This window comes from Suncus etruscus, chromosome 9 (assembly GCF_024139225.1).
Source record: "Suncus etruscus isolate mSunEtr1 chromosome 9, mSunEtr1.pri.cur, whole genome shotgun sequence".
NCBI lineage: Eukaryota > Metazoa > Chordata > Mammalia > Eulipotyphla > Soricidae > Suncus > Suncus etruscus.
This window is the reverse complement of record NC_064856.1, coordinates 49,419,559-49,445,770: the sequence shown is the minus strand read 5'-3', so window position 1 is coordinate 49,445,770 and position 26,212 is coordinate 49,419,559. Positions and strand designations below refer to the sequence as shown.

At 39.0% G+C, this 26,212-nt stretch overlaps 1 protein-coding gene across 2 annotated transcripts in view; it reads left to right on the top strand.

The window, feature by feature from the left end:
* The window catches only part of POLD3 (DNA polymerase delta 3, accessory subunit), a 58,059-nt gene that overhangs the window by 17,665 nt on the left and 14,182 nt on the right, over positions 1 to 26,212 (top strand). For both annotated transcript variants that reach the window (XM_049780293.1, XM_049780292.1), the window contains 5 exons: positions 1,430 to 1,562; positions 6,803 to 7,055; positions 8,374 to 8,446; positions 20,617 to 20,782; positions 22,796 to 22,899. In XM_049780293.1, coding sequence (XP_049636250.1) covers positions 1,430 to 1,562; positions 6,803 to 7,055; positions 8,374 to 8,446; positions 20,617 to 20,782; positions 22,796 to 22,899 — 729 coding nt within the window. The remainder of the gene's footprint in view (positions 1 to 1,429; positions 1,563 to 6,802; positions 7,056 to 8,373; positions 8,447 to 20,616; positions 20,783 to 22,795; positions 22,900 to 26,212) is intronic.

The window sequence follows — 26,212 nt, the reverse complement described above, 5'->3', positions numbered from 1 at the left end:
ACCCAATTCAGGTGCTGGAAAAATAGTACAGGAGGCAAAATTTACCTTACATGTGGCTAGACCCCAGTTTGAACCCCCATCATTTTTAGCACTTAGCACTGCTAAGGTTCATTCTTGAGTATAGAGCCAGTCAGTCCTCTGTTTACTGCCTCCAAACAAAAATCAATGGATAGAACATCAAAATCTAGTTCAAATGGATTTAATAACAGGGCCCATATGATATCAGCTTGTTTTAGGACAAAATTTGCACTTGGTAGATAAAAAACACCCATCTGTGGAGTCTTTTCTTATATATTAATTTTGAGATGCTCACATTTTTCTGAGTTCCTTCAGTGTTAGACAAAGCAAAATATATTCAATCAGTAAGTTACAGTCAATATCTACTCTAAAGAGCTCTGTGCGGGCACTGAGGTTATGAAATAAATGCAGGAGCTTTTTACCTTGCGAAATCTAAAATTGTTATGATCTTTTGTTTATTTTTTTGCATATCTAGCTAAATAATAGCATTTTTGTCATTGTCTAAAGTTGAATTACATAAGTGAGTTGTCTTCCCAGTAGCCATTACTTATTTCTCCTTTTTTAAAAAAAAAAAGTAAAAACTGGTTTTAATTTGGGAATTCTTAGTATGAGGAGGGAAAGGATAAGAAAGAGAGTAATCTAAAACAATCTCTAGACAATGCTAATTAAACCTGAAGCAGGTTGCTAATGAAGACCCAAGAAAATAAAATTTTTAACTTTTAACCCAAAAAAGAAAAAAAAAAGAGAGTAATAGTTTCAAGAGAGAATATCAGCTTTTCCCAAGGTAGAAGGACCTCTAGTACACAATCCAGCATGAAAGTAGGAAAGTACACATCTCAAAAGGGGAAATGTGGGCAAGATATGTGTGTAGGGACCATGTACGTGGGCTCAGGGAGCACATGTGCCTACTTATTTCTCAATGCTGAGATTTTTTTTAGTATTTGGTTTTTTTCTTTGTTTGTTTGTTTGTTCAGGGGTCAGCAAAGTGGTTACTTCTGGTGATTCTGGGTGCCTCAGTGGTGCCAGAGATTGAACTGAGTACTTCTGCATTTAGCCTGTTGAGCTCTCTTTCTGGCCCTTATTAGATAATACTGTGAGATTCTTCCCTAATGGGAAAAACAAAAGGTAATCATCAATCATTGATTAATGTTTACTGAGTGTCCCCTGGATGAATGATGCCCTCACAGGTGCTGTCCTTAGAGGTGATTAATCACCACCTACCTTGTCATGATGACCCATTGCAGACAGAAGAGTTGATGTTACACTGCATATGTCTGCAGCTGTCTGGCCTTTTCCACTTTTGGACCACCACAGATTGCAAATGGTTTTAATGCAGAAGGGTTTCTTGTTAAAATCCCTACATGTTATGAAGTTTGTGTATTAACAGACTGCTTTTCCTGTTGACTTGTAGCAGTGAAGTCCAAGCTAGCTGTGACTGCCAGCATCCATGTGTACAGCATCCAGAAAGCCATGCTAAAGGACAGTGGGCCTCTGTTCAATACCGACTATGACATCCTTAAAAGCAACTTGCAGAACTGCAGCAAGTGAGCTCCTTAATGTTCCTTGTGGGTTTCTTTACGAATTGATTTTGTAAGATGTTTACACAGTGGCTGCCGCTTAAGAGTGAGTGCCAAGTCTAGTAAAACCCCATTTATCTTGTAGCAAGACACATGCTTGGTTTTATTAGTACATCATAAGGTGAAAAATAGCAGCCACAACCCATATTGAAATCCCCAATGGACTCCCTATAAATCTCTTTCTCATATATTTATCCTGTCACCATCACCAGGAAAGTTTGTTGTGCCCCTTATTACTCCCTTACCCCAGTTTCTACTTGTCTAAATCTTACCCATCCTTCAAGAACCAGTTCAATCTTGTCTTTCCAAAAACTGTTGCAAAATTGACCTATCTTTGCCTTCTATTCAAAAACCACATCTTCTTTATCTTCCTCAGTCAGGGTCAGATCTTCTTTTTCTTTTTCTTTTCTTTCTTTCTTTTTTTAATTTTTACTTTTCCTTCCCTGATCATGTGTCTTTTGTATTCCTCACAGCCCAGGCAGGTGATGATTAATGAATGTGGATTTTGGAAAATGATGGTTATGGAATTGAGTTGTGGTTTTTCTACTTAAATAATTAAGTTGGATGACTTAAAACAAATTGCTTAAACTCTGAGCTTTGGTTTCTTTATCATCAAATAGGCAGTAATACTGCCTACTTTTATAGGGCTTGTATTAAGAATTTAAGTCAGTTCTCCAAGCATATAATGAGCATTTAATTATTTTTAACAGATACTAAGCAAGATAATTTGAATCCATTCAACAAAAATCTGATGACTATTTATGATATGCCAAATACTATATAGAGTGAGAATGGATGGCCCAGTCCCCTTGGTAGTTTTATGAGAGACAGGCACATATACACTGTACTGTTGCTTCTCACTCCTTCCACATTTTTGGGTAGTGTGTAATGTAGGAAGCAAGATAAAGATGCTTCTTAAATGACAACTGACTTGATTCCTGATGACCCAGTATAAGTAACCATCAAAAGAGAAGTGGAAGAGTTAAGACAGAGCTGAGAGAAATCCTGCTTTTGCAGAACTGCTGCAGTTTCCGATGACTGTAATATTGAGTTAAAAGTAGTAAATGAAATATAGGAATCACAAGAAAGTGAGAATCTGTGATAATAATATGAAAAGTTTATACTATTAAGATAAGTATAGTCTTTATTCTGAGAGCACTGAGGCACTGGAGAACCATGAAAGGCTTTATTTGCTTTTATTTTTTTCTTTGTTGTCTCAGTGATTTAACCCAGAACCTAACATACACAAGTCAAGTATTTAATGCTGAGCAATGTCCCTCATCCCCATCGAAGATTTTGAAGCAGAGGAATGAAGTGATCAAAATTAATGTGTATAAAGATTATGAGGTGTGATGTGGAAGATAGATCAGAAACGAGGCCATCAAAGGGATTCAGAAATGTTGTGGTGACATGATAGTTATCTGAAACATTGTCATGATATAGAAGATTAGGAGAGTAGGTAATGAAAACTGGCTGGCTGTGTGGGCATCATTGGTGACAGATTTGTTTGATGGGATGTGGTACAGTTTTCATGGTATAAAGAATAATGGCTTTGTTCCTGGCATGTGCAACTGCATGGACAATGGTGTCATCAGAAAATAAGTAGTATAAGAGGGAACAGGCTTTGAGAGAGGAAAATATGATGAATTGCGTTTGGGCATGTTGAATTTGAGAAACTTGTGGGAAATCCAAAGTGGAGATATTCAGTCCAAGATAGAAGTGAGTCTCAAGCTAAGGAAAGAAATTTGGGGCAAAAAATACTTACTTTAGGACCAGCAAATTGGTAGTTGGGCACAGCTGTAAATACAGTCATGTGAAAAGAACATATAGAATGACGGAAATGCAAAATTATTAACTTTTTAATATTGGAATTGAAACTACTTACACTTTCTCCTCTCAAGCCTTATATAAGATTGTAGCTGATGGGCCAGAGAGATAGCACAGCGGTAGGGCGTTTGCCTTGTACGCAGCAGATTCAGGACAGACGGTGATTTGAGTTTCGGCATCCTATAGGTTCATCCTATATGAGCGCAGAACCAGGAGTAACCCCTGAGTTCCGTCAGATGTGACCCCCCCAAAATAAAAGATTGTAGCTGGTTAAATGAATATGTAAAGTACATGTGGACTAAAAGGACTCTTAAGTACTATTTTAGTGCTAGAGATTTTTACTGCAATGGGTAGAAAAAAGGATGCAAGAGGGAACAGCCAAAGAGAAGAATAAAATCACAAGAAGATACCAGGTTCTAATGCTAAGAGAGGTTTCAAAAAAGATTGAGAAGCAAAATAGAAACAAAAGTGGCTCATTGTATTTAGTAGGTAACATAGATAAAAAGTATTTTCAGTGGAATGACCAGAGATTTTGGTTAACCAAGTAATAGAGACTAAAGCAAGGCAGCAAATTATGGGTAACTTTCCAGGAATTCTGATTCTAAAATACAGAGAGGTGGTTAAAGAGGTATTGATTAAAAGAAGATAAGGGCCCGGTGAGATAGCACAGTGGCGTTTGCCTTGCAAGCAGCCGATCCAGGACCAAAGGTGGTTGGTTCGAATCCCGGTGTCCCATATGGTCCCCCGTGCCTGCCAGGAGCTATTTCTGAGCAGACAGCCAGGATTAACCCCTGAGCACCGCCGGGTGTGACCCAAAAACCAAAAACCAAAAAAAAAAAAAAAAAAAAATTAAAAATTAAAAGAAGATAAACCTTTTTAAAGTAGAAAAGGCCTTGAACTTATTATTTGAAAAGAGATAAGAAGGTGAATGGTTGAAGATCCTGAGAGACCTAGAGTAATAATTAATAGAGGCCTTGAAGAGAAATATGGAATTACTAAAATTGGTTTTGTAAGTTTTTGTTTCTGTTTTTTTGGGCACACCCAGCAGTGCTCAGGGGTTACTCCTGGCTCTGTACTCAGAAATCACTACTGGCAGGTTCAGGGATCATATGGGGTCGAATCAGGGTCAGCCACATACAAGGCAAACATGTCTTACCCAATGTACTGTCATTCTAGCCTCTGGTTTTGTAAGTTCTCTGGAGAATGGGAACTCTGTTTATTTTATTAACTACTTTATAATCAAAATGGTGCCTGGAAAACTAAGCAGTCACCAAATATTAAGTGAATTAATGCTAGGTATGTTATTCATTTCTTCTTTAACTCAAAGCCTTGAGCATAATAGGTTTTAAAGTATTAAAAAATGTATTTATATGATTAGTGAGGAACTGTACTTAAGTACTGTACTTAAGTATTGTTTTTGTTTGGGGGCCACACCTGGCAGTGTGGCAATGGTTAGGGCTTACTCCTAGTTCTGTATATACTCAGGGATCACTCCTCAGGAGACAATATAGGATGCCTCACAATGGACTCTGGTTGATTACAAGCTCTGTACTATTACTCTAGTTGAGTCTGGTATCTTTTAAGGAAGAATTACAAAACTGTTTGTGTAAGACATAGTAATAAATTTCAAAAATATTTGAAATAATTTTAAAATATTAAAATCTAGTTATGACATGTGCCTAAAAATCACTTCTGTATCTAACAAGCAATAAACATGACTTAAGTTAAATGAAATGTGTACAGGTACTACTAAAATAGACATGGTGTGTAAAAACTCTGGTTATAGGAACTTGAATTACTCCTTTGGAAATATGAAACCGTTATCTCCATAAAGAATTTTGTATTTGTGATACTTAAACAAAACCAGGGAATAGACAATGTCCAGTGAAGACAAACATGTAAACTCTGGTCATAGAACTGAGGTTACCAAGGGGCATGTCAAGTGGGCTTAAAGGATCCAGAAGATTGTGGTGTTGGGGGTTACTGACACTTAAGTGAGTGAGAAGTGGTAACACTGTACCCTCTAAGCATATAAATACTTACTCTCTTACAAACCAATGGTAGCTCAATAAAAAATAAATATTTTTTAAAGAAGGTGACAAAGTTTATATTTGTTTTGAGAATTATGGGTCAACTGAGACCTGACTCATTGTTTTTTGTGTTTTAAGAAATGCTATGACAGGAAGAAGTTGAAATTTCAGGATTGAGCAGAAATTCTTCTTTTTCCGACATAATTCCCAGATTAACTTGGTCTTTTTTATTGCCAAAATCTGGTCTTGACCCTAAGGTGTGGAATGTTCACTAAACGGAGAAAGACTTACTTGCCTTAAAGCCAACTTTAGGTGTTGCCAGTGAAATAAAACATTGCTCTTTCCCTTGTATATGGAAATACTACATGCTTGGGGCATACTTTTCTGAGGCTTTTCATTGGTATTATAAATTATTAACAAATGACTATATACTATACTTATAGTTGTCAGTGACTCCCTTTTCCCATGTTCCTAAAGCATGTTCTACTCTGGCTAGTAATTTTGTTAATGTTCAGAAATTGGGGGATAGGAGTGCAAGGGGTGGGCCATATTCAGGGAGTGGAAGGGGTGGACCATATTCAGCAGTTTACTTCTGGCTCTGCTCTCAGGGACTATGATGGGCTCTGGTAATTATATAGATTGACAGATTGAACCCAGGTTTGACTATATGCAAGGCAAAGGCCCCCACCTGCTATACTATTGTTTGGCTTCTATTTTAAAAACTCTTAGTTTTGGGCCTGAGAGATAACATGGAGGTAGTGCATTTGCCTTGCATGCAGAATGACGGTGGTTTGAATCCCGGCATTCCATGTGTTCCCCTGAGCCTGCCAGGAGCAATTTCTGAGCAGAGAGCCAGGAGTAATCCCTAAGCGCTGCCGGGTGTGACCCAAAAACCAACCCCCCCCCAAAAAAAAAAGCTCTTAGTTTTGCTTCAGTCATATTTATTGGCTATTTAACTCTATACTTACTTTAAAAACAACAGATATTTTTTTCCTCCAAAAATGGTGAAGTTATGAATCTATTATTATTGTTTTGGTGTATTCTTACTACTTTAAATTTGAATGCTTTTTTTTTATTTTAAAGCAAGAATATTCAGAGTGTATAATAGAAAGACATTTGATTCTGATCTCAGGTCTGCTACTGACTACATATATCATCTAGGACAAGCTGCTCACTTATTTCCTATGCTTGTTTCTTTAAATGAGATTTTTGCACAAGATAATCTCCAAATTCTAGTTTTAAAAAACTTGTAATTATAGAATTAGGGTGAAACAGTGTTGTGGGAAAGAAACAAGAGTTTAAGACTAAATGTGATGTTTACTGTGATTTAATGTAACTTTTTGCACTCAGATATAGTGCCATACATTGTGCAGCTGCAGTTCTCAGAGCTCCTGCCGAATCTTCACCTTCTGAAAAGTTTGAGCAATCAAATCTCCAGGTGTCAAGTGAGACACAAACCAATAATGAGCTAGTCACCAATGGTCATGGCCCACCTCCAGCCAAACAGGCTTCCCAGCAGCCCAAAGGAATTATGGGAATGTTTGCTGCTAAAGCTTCTAAAAGTCAAGACTCTAACAAGGAGACCAAAACAGAGGCTAAAGAGGTAACCAATGTAAGTCTTTAAAAACATGCTTTTACATTAAAATAAAAGACATTCTTTTACAGTTGGTACAAAAGCATTATTACTAATGATAATAGTTTAATCATACAAGGTACTTATACTGCAGATTTTTCTACTTTTAGTTAGAATCTTTCTTTCTTTTTTTTTTTTTTTTTTGTTTTTTGTTTTTGGGTCACATCTGGCAACCCGCAGGGGTTACTCCTGGCTTCTATGCTCAGAAATTGCTCCTGGCAGGCTCGGGGGACCATATGGGATGCCGGGATTTGAACCAACGACCTTCTGCATGAAAGGCAAACGCCTTACCTCCATGCTATCTCTCCGGCCCCCTAGTTAGAATCTTTTAATAGTTTTCTATAGTTTTGGTTTTGGGACCACATTCGGCAGTGTTCAGGGATTACTCCTTGCTCTTTACTCGGGACTCACTCCTGGTGGTACACAGGGGATCACAGGAGATACTAGGGATTGAACTTTGGTTGGCCTCATGCAAGGCAAATGCCCTACCTGTGGTTGGATTGCTTCAGCTCCAGAATCCTTTATTTCTTGATGTTCTCATCAGAGAGAAGAATCCTTTCTCTTTGGATGATGCTTCTTACCAAGACTTGGATTATTTTTCTTTAAGTACAAAGAATTAAATTAGCAATGACATTTTGGGAACATATCATTTTGCCATGTATGCCTGCCCTCTTTATTCTAGTTTATAATTTATTAAGACTGTCCTAGTCCTGGGGACCTTGGAGCTACTCTTAGCATTTCTTATGAAATCTTAGGTGCAGGCCTTAAGGATTTCTATTCAGGCCTGTGAGATGTGGGGAGATGTGATTTCAGGACCAGACTCAGAATCTCAGGCATGCCAGGCATTTGATCCACCCCATTGAGCTGTCTCTCCAACCCTGAAGCCTAGAATTTAAAAGTAATTTTCCTAGATGTCATTGCTTGTCAGTGAATTAGCACTCAGATCTACTGATGATGATTATATATGGAATGTTTCTGGAAGTCTTTCCCTGTCATGTTTCATACTGCTTCTGATTTATTTTAATTCTGCCAAACTAAGTAGTTTTAAATAGACTTAAGGATTAAGTCTAGCCACATTCATGTGTAATAATTTTATAAGTACTATGGGAAACTAAATTCTGGAGAGACACTATCTGCTTTAAATTTGTTTCTATAACTGTCTACATATTCTTCCATGAATGCATAAAGACTAATGTCATTACAGTGGTTCTTCAAGACTTGCGACTGCTACTTAAGATGACTTAACCATTAGGAAAAATAAACTGTGTTTTCTCTTTAATACTTTTAGACATCTTCAGCAGTCAACAAGGTCCCAGGGAAAGTGAATATGATGAACAATTTTTTTGGAAAAGCTGCTATGGGTAAGCATGTTCTTCTGTTGAGTTGTACAGGCATTTTAATATAATTTAGTATATCTGAGGTGAAAACCACCGTTGGAACTAATCATCTAGCAGTCCTACATCCTGACATAGATTTGCAGTCTACTGACCAATAGATTAATGAAAATAACCCAACTAGAAAAGTGGCTGTACAGAAGAGCTGCGTTCACTTAGATTTATTGGACCATATTTTGCTATTCTATGTTTGTTTGCTCCTTTGAAAAGGGAAGACACCACAAGTGGATATTTACAACAAAGGGGAGTCTACCTGATAAGTAGTAGTGTTGAGATTAGTACTGTGAATGCTTGGTATAATCATGAATCTCCTATTGTCCCTGAAGTTGCAGAACAAATGTTTGCCTGCCCTTAGTTATTTTTATAGTGACTCATGGTAAAGTTTCTTTATTGTGAATCAGTATAGTCTCAGTAGTGTGGCCATTAAAAATACTTCGAATGCACATATGTTCCTTGAGCCCATGTGTACATAGGTGTTGCCTGGGTATGTGGTGCCCTAGCACATGCTGTCATATTGTCCACATTATTCCCCTTGAGACATGTGCTTTCATACTTTTCTATTTTCATTCTGGGTGTGTACTGGGGCTCTCTCCACCTTTGGGGAAGCCCATATTCTCTCTTGAGTGCTTTACTCTCTTTTTTTATCCTCTCCTCTCCTTCTTCCTTAGAATTTCCAAATAACACTTGTTTTTACTTCCCCCAAAAAAACTTTTGAGAAAATTAGATCTCCTTTATTTAAAATAATGCAGTGATGCACCGTGTGTGTGGTTACATGATCCCAAGCACATGTCATCTGCATCTCTCCTCTTATAGTGTGCATTTTCATCCTTTTAACACTGATACATATACTGGGGTTCTCTCCACCTTTGGAGAAGCCCACATTCTCTCTTGAGCATGTTTCCTCTTTCTCCATCCTCTTCCTTAGAATAAGAGTCTGGAGCCATAGCACAGCAAGCGGTAAGGCATTATGCCTTACACGCAACCAACCCAGGACAGACCCTGGTTCAAATCCCAGCATCCCATGTGGTCCCCTCAGCCTGCCAGGAGTGACTTCTAAGCACAGAGCCAGGAGTAACCCTTGAGTATTGCTGGGTGTGACCCAAAAAATAAACAAAAAATCTAAATAAAACTTGTTTTTACTTCAAAATAAAAAACACAGTAAGTATTCTTGGATATAATGGGGCTGGAGCGATAGTACAAAGGGTAGGGCATTTGCCTTATACGCTGCTGACCTGGGTTCAATCCCCTGCATCCCATATGGTCCCCCAAGCCTGCCAGAAGTGATTTCTGAGTGCAGAACCAGGAGTAACCCCTGGGCACTGCTGGATTTGGCCCCAAAACAAAAAATTTCTTGGTTATCGAAGGAACTATATTTTCCCACTTCTCATATCAAGCTTCCCTCCCCTGAGGATACGGAACAGAATGCCAGGGGGAATGCAGGAGCCACAGGATAATTATGGCATGCTTTCTTGGAGCATCAGAGATTTTTGTGGGAAAGTATTTTGTTACATGCCTATGCAAGCAAAATTAATCAGAATTCAGCTTTTCCATGATGGTCAGATTGGTGGTTGGAGGAGGAGTTAGGGTGCTAGTTCTATTTTTACCATAAAAGCTATCAGAAGCATTTTTCTATACTGAAAGTTTACAGAAAACTGGATACTTGAGGTTTCTTGGGAAGCCTGGGTATATTATTGCTCGCACAATGTACAAGGCAGACTCCCTGCTTCTGTACCAAGGATTGTGCTAGTGTTCTTAGCCTATACATATACTTCCCATTTCTCTATATTCTCAGTTTTGTGGCTTCTTAGTAGTTTTGATGAAGTTCATGTATTTATAAGCTATGTATTATGACCTTATAAAGCAGTGAATTATAAAATCACAATTTTCTTTTTGGTTTTTGGGCCACACCCAGCAGCACTTGGGTTACTCTTGGCTCTGTGTCATGGGCCTCTGTCAGGCTCAGGGTACCATATAGGGTGTCCGGGATTGGACTGGGTCGGTCTTGGGTAGCCTGTGTGCAAGGCAAATGCCCTACCCACTGTGCTATCACTCTGGCCCCTAAAAAAATCACAATTTCTATATTATGTACACCATGTTAAACATTTGCAAATTGTAAAATGAATCAAAAAACAACTGTATAGAGATATACAATGCATTTATTCACAAATGACAGTACTCAGGGAACCATATAATGCCAACAATCATACCATCCCTGCCTACCACATGAAAAGCGTGCACAGTAGTCTTGGCTCCATTCATGAGTTTATTTATTAGCATTATGAATTGAGCACATACTAATTGAGGTCCCTGCAGTGGAAGGGTGTGGAGGTGTTTATTTGCTTAAAGAAGGTAGATTTTCAGGAGTAGACACTTTGCAAATTTTTTTCTTTCTAAAAAGGAGGTGGTAAGTTTGGAAGCATCTGCTCTATACATGTATGTAAAATTAAAAGCACAGAATTAGTGACAACATTAAAGTTATTACTTACGTTTTACTTGAAGAGGTTTTTTTTATATTTTCTTGAGCAGATACTTTTAATTGTTATGTGATTCAGTGACTTGATTGTCAGGTAACCAATCAGTTTATATTTAAGTATATTATAAATATAAATATATAAATTAAATAATACAAATAAATATAATATATATTAAATTATTTAATTTATAATTAAATTCTCCATAACAGTTGTCCAAAAGTGGCCAATTTTCACTGTACATAGTTTAAGCTGGATGACACTATGAAACTAAGACAGAAAGTAAGATTTATTGAATATTGAATATATTTAGTCAGTGGTATTTTAATTTAGATCAGTTTTCTGAAATTGATACTCAGTATAGTAGTCTATCTTTCCTTAACCCATGAAATATATAGGATATTAGGTTTTACCTCCTAATTATGTAATTTATTTTTACTTTTAGTTTTTTGGGTTACATCTAGCAGTGCTCAGAGGCTACTCATGGCTCAGTACTTGGGTGTTGTTACTGATGTTGCTCATGGAACCATTTGATGCTGAAATTTAAACCCAAGCAAAACATGTACTCCAACCCATTGACCTATCTCACTGACCCCTCTAATGGTTTAACTTTATTGTAACTGCTAAATTATAAATGATGTAATATGCGGGGCCGGAGAGATAGCATGGAGGTAAGGCGTTTGCCTTTCATGCAGAAGGTCATCGGTTCGAATCCCGGCGTCCCATATGGTCCCCCGTGCCTGCCAGGAGCAATTTCTGAGCATGGAGCCAGGAATAACCCCTGAGCACTGCCGGGTGTGACCCAAAAACCACAAAAAAAAAAAAATGATGTAATATGCAAGATTTGTGTAACCTTCAAGATAAACTTAACTTTAGAGAACTGATTTTGGGGGATAATCACTACTCCTTGGGCTTTCTGGAGATATACTTACTCTCCTATACAGTTTGGGAGAAAAGTTGAAGTGCTGATAATTGAACAGTATTGAAAGTACAGGAGTGAATGCCTCCCGGGAGCCTGTGAAGTTCCCATTTACATCTTTAAGAATAAAGAATCAAAGGGTTGCATGTTGGAGAAGTGGAGAAGTGATGGCTGTGTTTTCCTTAAGTGGGTTCCCAAGCTCACTCTGAGGCCATTTTTTCCTACCGGCATAGGAAGGACCAGAAGGACCCTCCTAACATAGAGCAGCCATACCTTGGACCCTGGCTCCTCCTAAAGGTCAGAAGTTAGCACTTTAGTTTCCCAAGCATTGTTATAACAGCTGCAAGACGGCCTTCCTTCCTCAGTAGAATTGCCACAAAGATTTCCCTGGCAGTGAGGGGAACACTGAGTGTGAAGTGGAAAAGACACACCCCCATTCTACAAAAGGAACCATGATAAAGCAGCACAGAACTCCATTACAGGTAAAAGTATTAATCCTGAGGACTCAGTCACTAACAGCCACCTATAATGGAAATGAGTAGTATGTTTAATGAACTCAAAGAAACAGCGAAATGGCCCTCCAGTAAAGCACAACAGGTTCTAGAGCAGAAATGAGAAAACTACAAACAGAAATGACAGATCTGAAAAACTTGTAGGTGAAATGAAAACTCACTGGAGACCTCACTAGCAGAGCAATAACGACTGAGGACAGAATTGGTAAGCTTCAAGATGAGGTACAGAAAAACTCCAGATAACAACAAAAGATGGAAAAGGCCTCAAAATGTTTGTTAAAAGAGAAAAGAATTTTGGAATGCATTCAAGAACAACAACATAATCATAGGGGTTCCAGAGGGCCAGGATTGCAACCCTGATAAAGTAGCAACAGTCAAAGATACCATTGCTGGGGCTGGAGAGATAGCAGAGCAGTAGGATGTTTGCCTTGCACGCAGCCGATTCAGGATGGATGGTAGTTCAAATCCCGGAATCCCATATGGTCCCCAAGAGCCTGCCAGGAGTGATTTCTGAGCACAGAGCCAGGAGTAACCCCTGAGTGCTGCCAGGTTTGACCCAAAAACAAACAAAAAAACAAAGATATTGTTCCTGTTCCCAGAGTTGGAGAGTGTATGAACCTAAATCCAGGGGGCCTGAAGGGTTCCAGCTGAAAGAGATTCAAATAAAAAGGCTCCAAGATATAACCTAATCAAAAGAATGAAAACCATAGAGATAAAATACTGAAAGTAGCAAGATCAACAAAGGAAATTTAAGTACAAAGGAGCCTCATTAGAATTTATCAAACGAGGGCTGGAGTGATAGCACAGTGAGTAGGGTGTTTGCCTTGCATGCAACCAGCCTGGGTTTAATTCCCAGTATCTCATATGGTCCCGTGAGCCTGCCAGAAGCGATTTCTGAGCTCATAGCTAGGAGTAACCCTTAAGTACCACTGGGTGTGGCCCAAACCCCCACCCTCCCAAAAAAAAAACCCAAGATTTACCAAATGAAACCCTCTGGACCTGAAAACTATGGTGGGATATAGTGAAACTCAATGAAATGAATTCTTTATCAAGAATACTTCACCCAGCTAGATTCTCATTCAAATTTAAAGGAACAATATACAACTTCATGGAAAAATAACAGCTCAGAATTTCATAAACTGAAAACCAACTTTAAAAGAAAAACAGAGGGAATACTTGGAAGACGAGACAAACTCCACAAATACACCAGACGTCTACAAAAAGATGGCACAAAACTCCATGACAATACTCTCAATGTCAATGGACTAAATGTATCAGTTAAGAAACAGTGGCAGAATGGATTAGAAGAATGAATCCTATATTCTGCCTACAAGAAACACATTTTTTTGTTTTTGTTTTTGGGCCACACCCGGCAGTGTTCAGGGGTTACTCCTGGCTGGCTGCTCAGAAATAGCTCCTGGCAGGCACAGGGGTCCATATGGGACACCGGGATTCAAACCAACCACCTTTGGTCCTGGATTGGCTGCTTGGAAGGCAAACGCCACTGTGCTATCTCTCCGGGCCCCAAGAAACACATTTGAATAATTAGGGCAAACAAACTCAAAATCCAAGATTGGAAGACAATTCTTCAAGCAAACAACTTCAAAAAAGATTGATTTGGTCATACTAGTATCAAACACCTAGAAATTAAACATCACTACTGAACAACCAGTGGATCAGAGCTGGAGCAATTGTACAGTGGGTAGGACACTTGCCTTGCACACAGCTGACCCAGGTTCAATACCTGGTATGGGATTGGTCCTCTGATACTGCCAGAAGTAAATTGTGAATGTAAAGCCACGAGTATCCCCAGCCATCACCAGGTGTGGCAAAAAATAAAATAAAACAAGGAAAAAGGTCAATAACTATGTCAGCATTCATCAGGAAGGAACAACCCACATGAAATAACTTGACTGCACAACTTAAGAAACTGGGAAATGATGAACAAAAGGAGCTTAAAGCAGGCAGGAGGAATAAAACTTAGAGCAGAAATTAACTGGAAACCCCTCCCCCCCCAAAAAAAAAAACCCAACAAATTATAAGGAAACAGACTCTTATAGACCCAGGTTAGCCATAAGAGTTACTTTCCCTTTAAGGGTGAAGATAACAGTTACCAGAGCCTGCCCCTTGTAACTGCTGCAGGATGACAGTTGGCTCAGGGGTATATAATGCCCCTGGCAGAAGTACAGGTGGAGTGGGACAAACTCTGCTGGAGTACTCCTGTTGAATGGTACCTACTGTGTTGTAGAAGCTACTGGACTCCAGACTCCTCCTGCCTTTTGCCACCTCTCCTTCTGGTTTGGGCCTAACATTAACAACAAAGGATCAATGAAACTAAGAGCTGCTTCTTGTTTTTTTTTTTTTTTTTTTTTTTTTTTATTTCTTGGGGGGAAAAATCAAGATCAGTAAGCCATTTAGAAAACTCAGAGGGGCCGGAGAGATAGCATGGAGGTAAGGTGTTTGCCTTTCATGCAGAGGTCATCGATTCAAATCCCGGTGTCCCATATGGTCCCCCGTGCCTGCCAGGAGCAATTTCTGAGCCTGGAGCCAGGAATAACCCCTGAGCACCGCCGGGTGTGACCCAAAAACCACAAAAAAAAAAAAAACCTCAGAGAGGGCCCGGAGAGATAGCACAGTGGCATTTGCTTTGCAAGCAGCCGATCCAGGACCAAAGGTGGTTGGTTCAAATCCCGGTGTCCCGTATGGTCCCCCGTGCCTGCCAGGAGCTATTTCTGAGCAGACAACGAGGAGTAACTCCTGAGCACTGCCGGGCATGGCCCAAAAACCAAAAGAAAATAAGAAAACTAAGAGAAAGAGAACCCAAATAAACCAAATAAGAAATAACAGGAGACGTGTTATAACAGATGTCACAGAAATGTAAAGGATCTTTGGAGACTATGTCACAAAATGAGAGAACCTAAAAGAGATGGATAATTCTTGGACTTAAATAATTTCCCAAATACTGACAGAGAAGATATAGAACACCTGAACAGACCTATCACTTCTGACGAAAACAAAATAGTAATCAAAAGTCTACTCCAAAACAAAATCCCAGACCTACATAGATTTACTAGTGAGTTCTTTCGAATCCTTAAAGAAGTCCTATTGCCCATCCTTTTCAGGCTCTTAGGAAATTAAAAAACAGAAACACTTAGTTTCTTTGAAGCATCACCTTGATGCTAACTGCAGAGACACCAGCAAAAAAGGAGAATTACAGGCCAGTATCCCTGAAGAACACCAATGTGAAGATTCTCAATTAAATCTAACAACTCATCAAAAAGATGAGTTCACTATTCACTATTACCATGTAGGATTCATCCTGGGGATATAAGGATGGTTTAATATAGGCAAGATAATCAATATAATTAACAGTAAGAATAAAAAATATTACCATGTAGGATTCATCCTGGGGATATAAGGATGGTTTAATATAGGCAAGATAATCAATATAATTAACAGTAAGAATAAAAAATGTAAAAATCATATATAAATAGATGCACAGGAAACATTGAACAAGATCCAGAAACCATTTATGACTAAAAACTCAACAAAATAGAAATTGAAGGAACTTTTCTCAACATAGTCGAAGCCATTTAACACTAGCTTACAAAAATCATTATACTCAATAGAAATGAACTAAAAGCCTTGCCTCTAAGATCAGTTACAAGACAAGGCTGCCACCTCTTACCATTTCTATTCAACATAGTACTAGAAGTAGTATTTGCCATAACAATTAGGCAAGGCAAAGAAATCATGGATATATAGATTGGATAGAAAGAAAACAAACTATTTGCAGGTAGCATGATACTATGTTTGGAAAATCCTAAAGATGACTCAAAAAGCTCAGGAAAAAAAACTGTCTCTAACCAAAAAAATCTCTTAAGTATCCCGGTTTAGGAGCTGAAAACTCTAGATTCTTCTCAAGGTGGGGGGGGGGGGTGCGCAGCCTCCCCATTCCCTTCTAGACTTCCAGAAGCCCTGGCAGCCATACCCACTTCTCACAGCTGCTGCCATGCCATCTCATTGGCCAGTTCCATAGACTCACACTATTCTCAGAAGAGATGCAAGCCAAGCCACTAAAACTCACAGGTAGATAGGTCTTGTAGCTGAAAACTCTGTAGCACCCTCAAGAGGGAGATAGACATGCATAGATAGCCCTAGCAACACCCACACCCTACAGTCACTGCCATACCAATGATGCAACTTCACTTTTTCATCAGTGCAGAGTGTCTGACAAATTCCCAGTATGCCACTTTTAGAATTAGACACTCTGGGTCTTCTTGGAATGGGGGAAGATACCCTCCTCCCACTCCCTCTACCCTGCGTATTCCAGAAGCCAAAGCAGCCACCATGTAAACTAATTGGCTCAACTCCAGAGATCCTAGAATTTTGATATCTCCAAATATCTCAGTACTGACACCCCAGAAGAAATACACCAAGTTATAGGAAGCTAGCATAAAAATCAACTAAGAGGGGCCAGAGAGATAGCATAGCAGTAGGGTGTCTCCCTTGAACACAGCCAATCCAGGACAGACGGTGGTTTGAATTCCGGTATCCCATATGGTCCCCGTGCCTGCCAGGAGCGATTTCTGAGTGCAGAGCTGCGAGTAACCCCTAAGCACAGCTGGGTGTGATCCAAAAACCAAAAACCAAAAAAAAAACAAAAAACAAAAACAACCCAAAACCCACCAAATAAGAGCAAAAAAAGCAACACAGAATATTCATCTAGCAACAAACAGCTTAATTAACTTTCAGAGACAATGGTTTAATAACCCCATTGTGAGAGTTATAAAAATTTTTATAAATTTTCTGTTACTGGGGTGTTTTTTTTTTACTGGAGTATTTTTAATAATTCCATTACCACTTAGTCATAACAAACAATATATAGGCAATTATTTTTGCCAAGTATGCAGGCTAGGGCATGGGTGGGAAACTGGGAACAATGATGGAGAGAATGTTAACACTGGTGGTGAAATTGGTGTTAGAATATTGAATGCCAGCAACAAATTGTATTATGAGCAATTTTGCAAACTATTGTTTTTAAATAAAGTAGTTAATAAAAAGGTAGATTTGTATAGAAAACTGTCAGGCTACTAAGTATGCAAAAGTGCATGGCTTTCCTATATGCAAATAATGAAAGTGAAGAGATATTTAAGAAACAATCCCATTCATAACTACCTCAGAAAATCAAGTACCTCAGAAGATGCTTAACTAAAGAAATGAAAGACCTGTACTAAGAAAGTGACAACACTATTTTAAGAAATAAAAAGGACACAAGAAAATAGAAACACGTTCCCTGCTCAAGGATTGGGAGGATTAATGTCATCAAAATAGTAATATTTCCCAAAGCATTAATTGAGTCATTATAAGGGTACCCATGACATTTTTCAAAAAAAAATAGATCAAACATACATGCATAAATAATAAGACACACCCCAATAGCTAGAGTAGTCCTTGGGGAAAAGAAGATGGATGGCAACACTTTCCCCAACTTCAAACTATACTACAAAGTGGTAGTAATTCAAACAGCATGGTACTGGAATAAACAGACCCTCAGATCAATGGGATGGAGTTGAAATATCCTGATTGGAGCAACAAATATTAGCAAGGAAAGCTTCAACAGGTGGTGCTGGGAAAACTGGTCAGATGTGATGAAAAAGGAACTTTCATTCACTGCTGGTGAGAATGTCAATTGGTCTAGCCTTTCTAGAAAATAATATGGTCATTCCTTAAAAAAAAAAAATCTAGGAATTAAGCTACAATTTTATCTACTAACTCCACTTCTTTGAATATACCCCAAGGGCTCAGAGACAAAAATGAAGGAAAGACATTTGCATCTCTGTGTTCCTTGCAGCATTATCCACAATAGCCAAAAATCTGGATAAAGATACTATGGTAAATATACACAGTGGAGTATTACTCAATCATAAGAATAGATAAAGTCATGTAATTTGCTGCTAATAGAGGGACCCGAAGAATATTATGCTGAGTGAAGTGAGTCAGAGGGAGAGAGACTGACACAAAATGATTTCTCTCATGCAGGATATAAAGAAACAATGGTATGAATTCCCAGAGACAATAGAAGCAGAACATGAGGGACAGGTGTTCAGTAGGAAACATGCACTTGAGCACACTTGAGGGAATAAGACAGGGAGGGGCCAACATTTATGGTTTAGGGAAGTGTTCAGCTAGGGGAATAGGAATTGTGCTGAAACTGTTACATATGAAAGTACAAAATGTTATCAACAGTGCTGTAAACCACAGAAACATGGGGGGGGGGGAAGGTACCTTTCATAGAAGCTGACTGATGTGGGTAAGAGGCAAATGGAAGGGGCATTGGTGAAGGAATAGGTGTTGAAACATTGTATGCCTGAACCCCAATTATGAATAACTAATTTCACAGGACTAAATTAAAAAAAAAGAATATAAAAGGGTTGCTGTTGTACTTTTTATCCATCTATTATTTCAAATAACAAACTTATACGATGATTATACTAAAGCTGTGTGTAAAAGCCAAGACTTGCTAAAATGTCAGCCTTTTTTTTTTTGTTTGTGTCTGTACTGGATGGTTTCTTCAATTTTATGACATAACCTTAGCTACATACTGGAAAGCCTCCTGTTTATAGCTTTCTAAAAGTATTTTGTGTCACAGTGTTTAAATAAAGATAATTTAAAAAAAAGTATTTTGTGACTTCTCTTTATTGTTGTGCTCAGGGATGCTCAGAGGTGAGACTTGACCGGCCAGACTGGATAATTCAATGCTTGAGTACAAGGATGCAGTGATATTTGACCCTGCAGTGTCAGCAGCCATCTGGGCCACTCTGGCACTACTTGGTGCCTCCACAGTCCTATTTGTGGTGCTCAGGGGCCCATGTAGGGACCACAGATCAAACATAAATCCAGTACATTACAATACATGTGCACCAGACCTTCTGCCAGCTCCTCAGCCCCAGTGTGACTTTGCTTGGCTGAAACTAGTTAATGAGTAGAGTAGGAAGGCTCCTCTTCTATAATTTTTCATAGGGCTAGGATCAGGGGTCTCAAACTCGCGGCCCGCAGGCCGCAAACTGCCCTCCATACAACATTTTGTGGCCCTGCCCTAGAGGAATCTTTGTTTTTTGTTTTGTTTTGTTTTGTTTTAGTTGTTTGGGTCACACCCCCCAATGTTCAAGGCTTACTTACTACTGACTTTGCACTCAAGGATCACCCCAACTTTGCCTCCTGCTGCCCGCAGGTAAATTGAGTTTGAGACCCCTGCTAGGTTCATCCTACTTGACTTTCTTAGGCCTCTGCATTGTGTGCTGCTATACTTTTGTGTTTTCAGATTGTTGTAGGGGAAGAAATAAGGGTTTAGAGGGATTAAACTGACTTAAAATTCTCTTTTATTGTTACCTTGGGTAAGACATTTAGCTCCAAATACTGATCTTTCTTAATCTTTATGATAATCTTGTAAATATTACTTCAGTTTTCATGGGCAAATAAACTTTGAGGTAAAACAACTTACCCAGACTGTATCATAGGATCTGAAGAGACTTTCTAAGAGACTTTTAATTATATCTTAAAGGTAGCAGTGAGGTGATAAATATTCAGACTTAAGAAGACAAACCATAGTATAGAAAATCAGAACCTCATACAAAGTTTCTTTTGTCATTATTTTTAAAGTTGTATATTCTTGGGAAACATCTTTTAATAACCTCTGACTCTTAGTTTCTTCATTTAAAAAATGAGGCTGATGATACTTCATAAAGTTAAGGTTTTTTCTTTTTTTTTTTTTTTTTTTGGTTTTTGGGCCACACCCGTTTGACGCTCAGGGGTTACTCCTGGCTATGTGCTCAGAAATCGCCCCTGGCTTGGGTGGACCATATGGGACGCCGGGGGATCGAACCGAGGTCCTTCCTTGGCTAGCGCTTGCAAGGCAGACACCTTACCTCCAGTGCCACCTACCCGGCCCCAAGTTAAGGTTTTTTCTAAGTACTGCTTTTACTGTCATCTGGCTTTTGGGGGGCTTTGATACAATGAGGAATTAACAGGAAGCAAAAATGAAAATTTATGGCTAGAATGGTATTTAGAAAGAAGAAATGTTCTTTGACTAAACCATGAGCTCTGTTAGGACAGAGGCTATTTTTTTTATCACTTTAGTTCCCATATTACCTGGCACTAGTGGATTGTCACAGGTATGATAGATGAATACAGTGTTATGAAGTTATATATGATCTGCTATATTTTATTTAATAGGTAAACTTAAAGTCAGTTTGGACTCAGAACAAGCAGTGAAAGAAGAGAAAATAGTGGACCCACCTCCAGAGTCTGTCACTGAACCAAAGCTGGCAGCCCCTGCAGGTCTGAACAAACCCAGCAAAAAGGCAGAGCCTGTTAAGATGCTGCAGAAGGAAAAAAAAAGGTAGGAAAATTTTGTCGCCTGTGGGGGAAGTGTGTCTCTGCTGGGGTTGAGAAGGTCTGTTTGGGCTTATTGACAGCAGGCAGTTCTCAGTTGAGTTCTAAATCCTACTCATTGCCTTGGTGATATTGCTCCATAACCCAGAAAAAAAACCCACTAGTTTATCTGCTCAAGTACAGCGGTGGAGTCAGCCAGTTTAGAGGATTTAGAGCCCGTAGCTAGTTTTGGGGGTCCCTGGTGATCTAAATTGATTGTCTTTTCTCCTTTACTTGGTTTTAAATTTGTGGACATGGCATAAATGTGCCTGATTATATGTCTGTCTACTTTTCACCTCAAATTGCCAAGTGAGGGGTTCCTGTTTCCTGTCAAATTTGAGAGAAAAAGTTCTTTGTTTTCTTTTTATATCAATGAGTTTATTTTTCAAGTGGTAAAATGTAATTAGAAAAGAAAATAAAAAGCACACAAGCTGTTAAAAATGGATCCAGGAATCTGAGACACTACCTCATAGTTGGTTGGTATTACTCTGTTGAAAGAAATTCTAAAGGACACTGTCAGTACTGATAGGCCCAGAAATACTTGAATTTTGTGGCAACATTGGGGCTCCTCTTGTGGAAAAACAGTAACAAAAGCTAATGTTTTAGGGTGGCAAGGCTCATCTCCCAAGAACCTGTGATACAGTTGGACTGCAGCATCTTTGCCCATTGTTTGAGGTTATCAACTTGTGGTTGGTGGCCAGAATGTGCTTGATATATTATCATCAAATATCATCTTACCTGTATGTTTTTAGTAGATGCCCTTTACCAGATGGAAGAATTCTTTTCTGTTTGTAATTTGTTAAAAGATGTTGAATTGTGACGGCTGCTTGTTTTCTGAAGTCATTGAGCAGACCATATTGTGTTTCTACTGATGTAGTAAATGACAATGATTAGTTTTCACATGGCCAGCCTTGCATTTTTAGAATAAATTTACTTGGTCATGATAAATAAATAATAATAAATAAATAAATAAATAATGCTAGATTTTATTAACAGTGTAAGGATTCTTTTTAGATATACTTGTGAAGGTTTAGAATTCAGGGGTCTCAAAATTGCGGCCCGTGGGCCATTTGTGGCCCTCCGTACAACATTTTGTGGCCCTGCCCTAGAGGAATCTTTGTTTTGTTTTGTTTTACTTGTTTGGGTCACACTCCCCAATGTTCAAGGCTTACTACTGACTTTGCACTCAAGGATCACCCCAACTTTGCCTCCTTCTGCCCCCAGGTAAATTGAGTTTGAGACCCCTGATTTAAATCATTTTCTGACACTATTTTAGTATCAAAGGTATATCGACTTCATAAAATTAGCTAGAAATAATTTCCTGGGGCAGGAGAGATAGCATGGAGGTAAGGTGTTTGCTTTGCATGCAGAAGGTCAGTGGTTCGAATCCTGCCATCCCATACAGTCCCCCGAGCCTGTCAGGAGCGATTTCCCGAGCTAAGAGCCAGGAGTAACCCCTCAGTGCCGCCGGGTATGACCCCAAAACAAACAAACAAACAAAACAAATAATTTCCTCTGTTCTGAAAGGGATTGTATAACTATTTTGAAAATTTTGATAAAAATTTAGACTGGAGAGATAGCTTAAAGACCCGAGTACATGCTTTGCATATGGGAAGACCACATTCTATTCTCAGCCCTGCATGTCCACCACACAGCCAGGATTAATACCTGAGCAGTAACCCAGCTAGCCCACTCCTGACAAATAAGAAGTTTGAAAAGATAACCTTGTAGTACTTTCAAGAATATCTTATAAACTAGAACAACTTTATTTTTTAACCCCACTGCTAGAACAACTTTGATTCTGGTCATGCCTTAAGGTAAGCTAGGTGTAGCCAACCAGCAGAATCCTTCAAAAGACTCTTTGCTGTTCTTCTAGACTACTGGAATTAAGACTCAGTGATAAGCAAGACTTTATAGGAGCATTTGAATTCTTGTGGTTTCATTTTGTGTAACGTGCTTAATTATTTCTGTCTGGCAATAGGGGGAAGCGAGTGGAATTGTTCGATGATGAAAAGGAAACTGAAAACAAGAAGAAAAAGAGGAGAAGAATCAAACTTCCTGAGACAGATAGCAGTGAAGATGAAGGTAGACATTGCTTTCAGTATAGTAGTGGCTCACGTAGTTCAGGCTACTCTGACAAAAATACCACCGGCAAGTGATTTAACAACAAAAATTAATTTTTTAGTTTCAGTTTGAGAATTCTGAAATTAAGGCTTGATTTGATTGCACTTGATTCATTTTCTGGAGAGACCTCTTTTCCGGTTTACAGAGATTATTCATTGCTTTAGCTTCATGTGATATAGAAATTGTCTCTCTTGGGCAGGAGAGATAGCATGGAGGTAAGGCGTTTGCCTTTCATGCAGAAGGTCATCGGTTCGAATCCCGGCATCCCATATGGTCTCCTGAGCCTGCCAGGAGCGATTTCTGGACATGAAGCTAGGAGTAACTCCTGAGCGCTGCCGGGTGTGAACCAAAAGCCAAAAACCAAAAACCAAAAAAAAAAAGAAAAAAAAAGAAATAGTCTCTCTTCTCTTTTATGGAGGCACGAATCTCTTCAATGAGGGTTCTATGCTCAGGATGTAATTATCTTCCCCAAACCCTACTTTTAAGCACTATGGCATTTAGGAGGCATCATTATAGGAATTTAGGGGTGATGTATTCAGTATGTTCGGGTTTAGTTCTTAGGATGCTTGAGAAGCTCATATGTAATTTATTATGGGTCACAGTGATTCTAGTAATCCCACATTGAGGGACATAGAACACCTGTTTCTGTTTAAAAGCTACTCAAACCTTTCGACCCAAACCATAATTTTTTTTTTTGTGGTTTTTGGGTCACACCCGGCAGTGCTCAGGGTTACTCCTGGCTCCATGCTCAGAAATTGCTCCTGGCAGGCACGGGGGACCATATGGGACGCTGGGATTCGAACCGATGACCTCTTGCATGAAAGGCAAACGCCTTACCTCCATGCTATCTCTCCAGCCCCCCAAACCATAATTTTTTTATAATTTGCCAAAACAACAAACATGAAAAAAATCAACTAATGTGTTTTATTAAAGACCTTTTAATTTTTTAGGGGTTTTGGTTTTAGGGCCACACCTGGTAGTGCTCGGGGACCATATGGGATGCAGGGAATCAAAACCAGGTCGGCCACATGCAAGGCAAATGCTCTACCCATGTACTATCACTCTGGCCCCAGAGACCTTTTCTTTCTTTTTTTTTTTTTTTTTTTAAATTGGAACATTTCTTTGGCTACTTTCACATGAATCTTAAAAGTTATAGTAATGTATGGGGCCGGGTAGGTGGCGCTGGAGGTAAGGTGTCTGCCTTGCAAGCGCTAGCCAAGGAAGGACCGCGGTTCAATCCCCCGGCGTCCCATATGGTCCCCCCATGCCAGGGGTGATTTCTGAGCACATAGCCAGGAGTAACCCCTGAGCGTCAAACGGGTGTGGCCCAAAAACCAAAAAAAAAAAAAAAAAAAAGTTATAGTAATGTAGTCATTGAAGGTCTGGTTGTTTTCATTCTACATATGTAAAACCATGCTAGATAGAGAATCCGTGGTATCTTTGTTAATAGGAAATAAAACATAGTTTTAGGTTTTTAGCCCTTATGTAGACAAGAAGGCAGAGGAATAGAAAAATTCTCACAATGAATATACCTTTAGAAAGAATACCAAGTCTTCAAGAGCCCAGATCTCTTCCCAAGTCACAGAAAATAAAGAGGCAGGGGCCAGCTCGATGGTATAGTGTATAAGACTCTTGCTTTGCGAATGGCTGACCCAAGTTTAATTCCCAACACCCCGTTTGATCCCTTGAATACCACCAGGAGTAAGCTCTAAGTACCACTGGGTGTGGCTCCAGCACAGCAACAACAAAAGAAGTTAAGAGGCTAAAGAAAAGGTTATTATTCAGGATGAACTAATCTTATACCAGATGAATTCTGTCTTGGAAAGCCTGTTTTTTGAGAAAAATAATCGGAAAGAGTCATGCTCTTACCATCAGTTCTTGGTGAATTCATGCCACAGTGGGTCAAAAATATGTTAGCTCTTAGTGGCGGAGAGGGGACACTAGTCAGAAGAAATTCAGCATCACATAAAAATGTATAGACAAAAGTAAATAGATGGTAAAAGAGATGAAAGAATAATGAAAGCAAACCCCCCAGGAAGCACCAAACTAAGCTAGTCTATTCTTACCAGACAGTGGTAGGGAGTTCCCTCAAAGAAAGAGCATCAGATCAATTTTACAAGGAGGTGAAAATTATATTTATACAGAGTTCAGGTGCAAAATAAATGAAAAGACGTAAGAAGTTTGTTTTTTTTTTTCCAAGGAAGTTGACACTCTTCTAGGGATTTAGATCCTCCCAGGCATTCTCAGATATTAAACTTTCCAATCTGCTGTCCTATAGAGGTGCTCCTATATCTTTTAATTATTTCCTGGGGTCATTTGGGGAGGAATGGACATTTTGACCATCCTACAGCAAAGGCATATATTTGTTTTATGTCATTTATCAAAATCCTTTGACCAAGACTAAACAAAGAAAGATTCCTTTGTGTATGGATGAAACAAGAACATCAAGGAAAATCCTGACCTGTTAAGAATTGAGGAAATAGAAGCAGATTCCCAGAAAAAGTATTGAGTAAATGAATAATATGTGCTAAATGGACCAATCTTCCTTAGTTCTGATTGGAAAAAGCACTTGGAGAAGATTATAAAAAAATTTTTTGAAGCTCTCTTCATAATATAATCAAACTAGACCCAGCACTGAAGCTCAGTGATAGGGCACTTGACTTGCCTATTTGAAAGTCTGATGTTGTTTTGTTTTGGGGCCACATCCGGCGGCACTCAGGGGTTACTCCTGGCTCTGTGCTCAGAAATTGCCCCTAGTAGGCTCGTGGGACCATATGGGATGCCAGAGATCAAACCCAGGTTCGTCTGGGTCAGCTGAATGCAAGGCAAACACCCTACGGCTGTGCTATATATCTCTGGTCCCTGAGAGTCTGCTTTTGAACTTCAATAACACCAGCGTACACACACACGAGATTCCCAACATAGGCACATGCAAGAGTTAGTTAGATTTTCTAATATTAGTAAAGGAGCCAGCTCTAAGTCAAGGAATTAGTGTGGTTGATTGGGTCCTCATTACATAATTCTGAAATTTTCTCTGTACTGTTGGCCCTTACTCTACAAAAATAATACCCATGGGTGATTCGAAATATGAGTGAAGTTATTTCATTTGGAAAGGAGAAGTAATGTGATAGAGGTGGACAACCTTTAATAACAGATGATAAAGAGCAGGAGCTAAGATTTTTATTCCCCCTGGCAAAGATAATTTTTGGCTGACTGAATTCAGAAATGTTTGCCATTTTATTCCCAAATTTCTTCTTTGTCTCCGAGCCAGTAG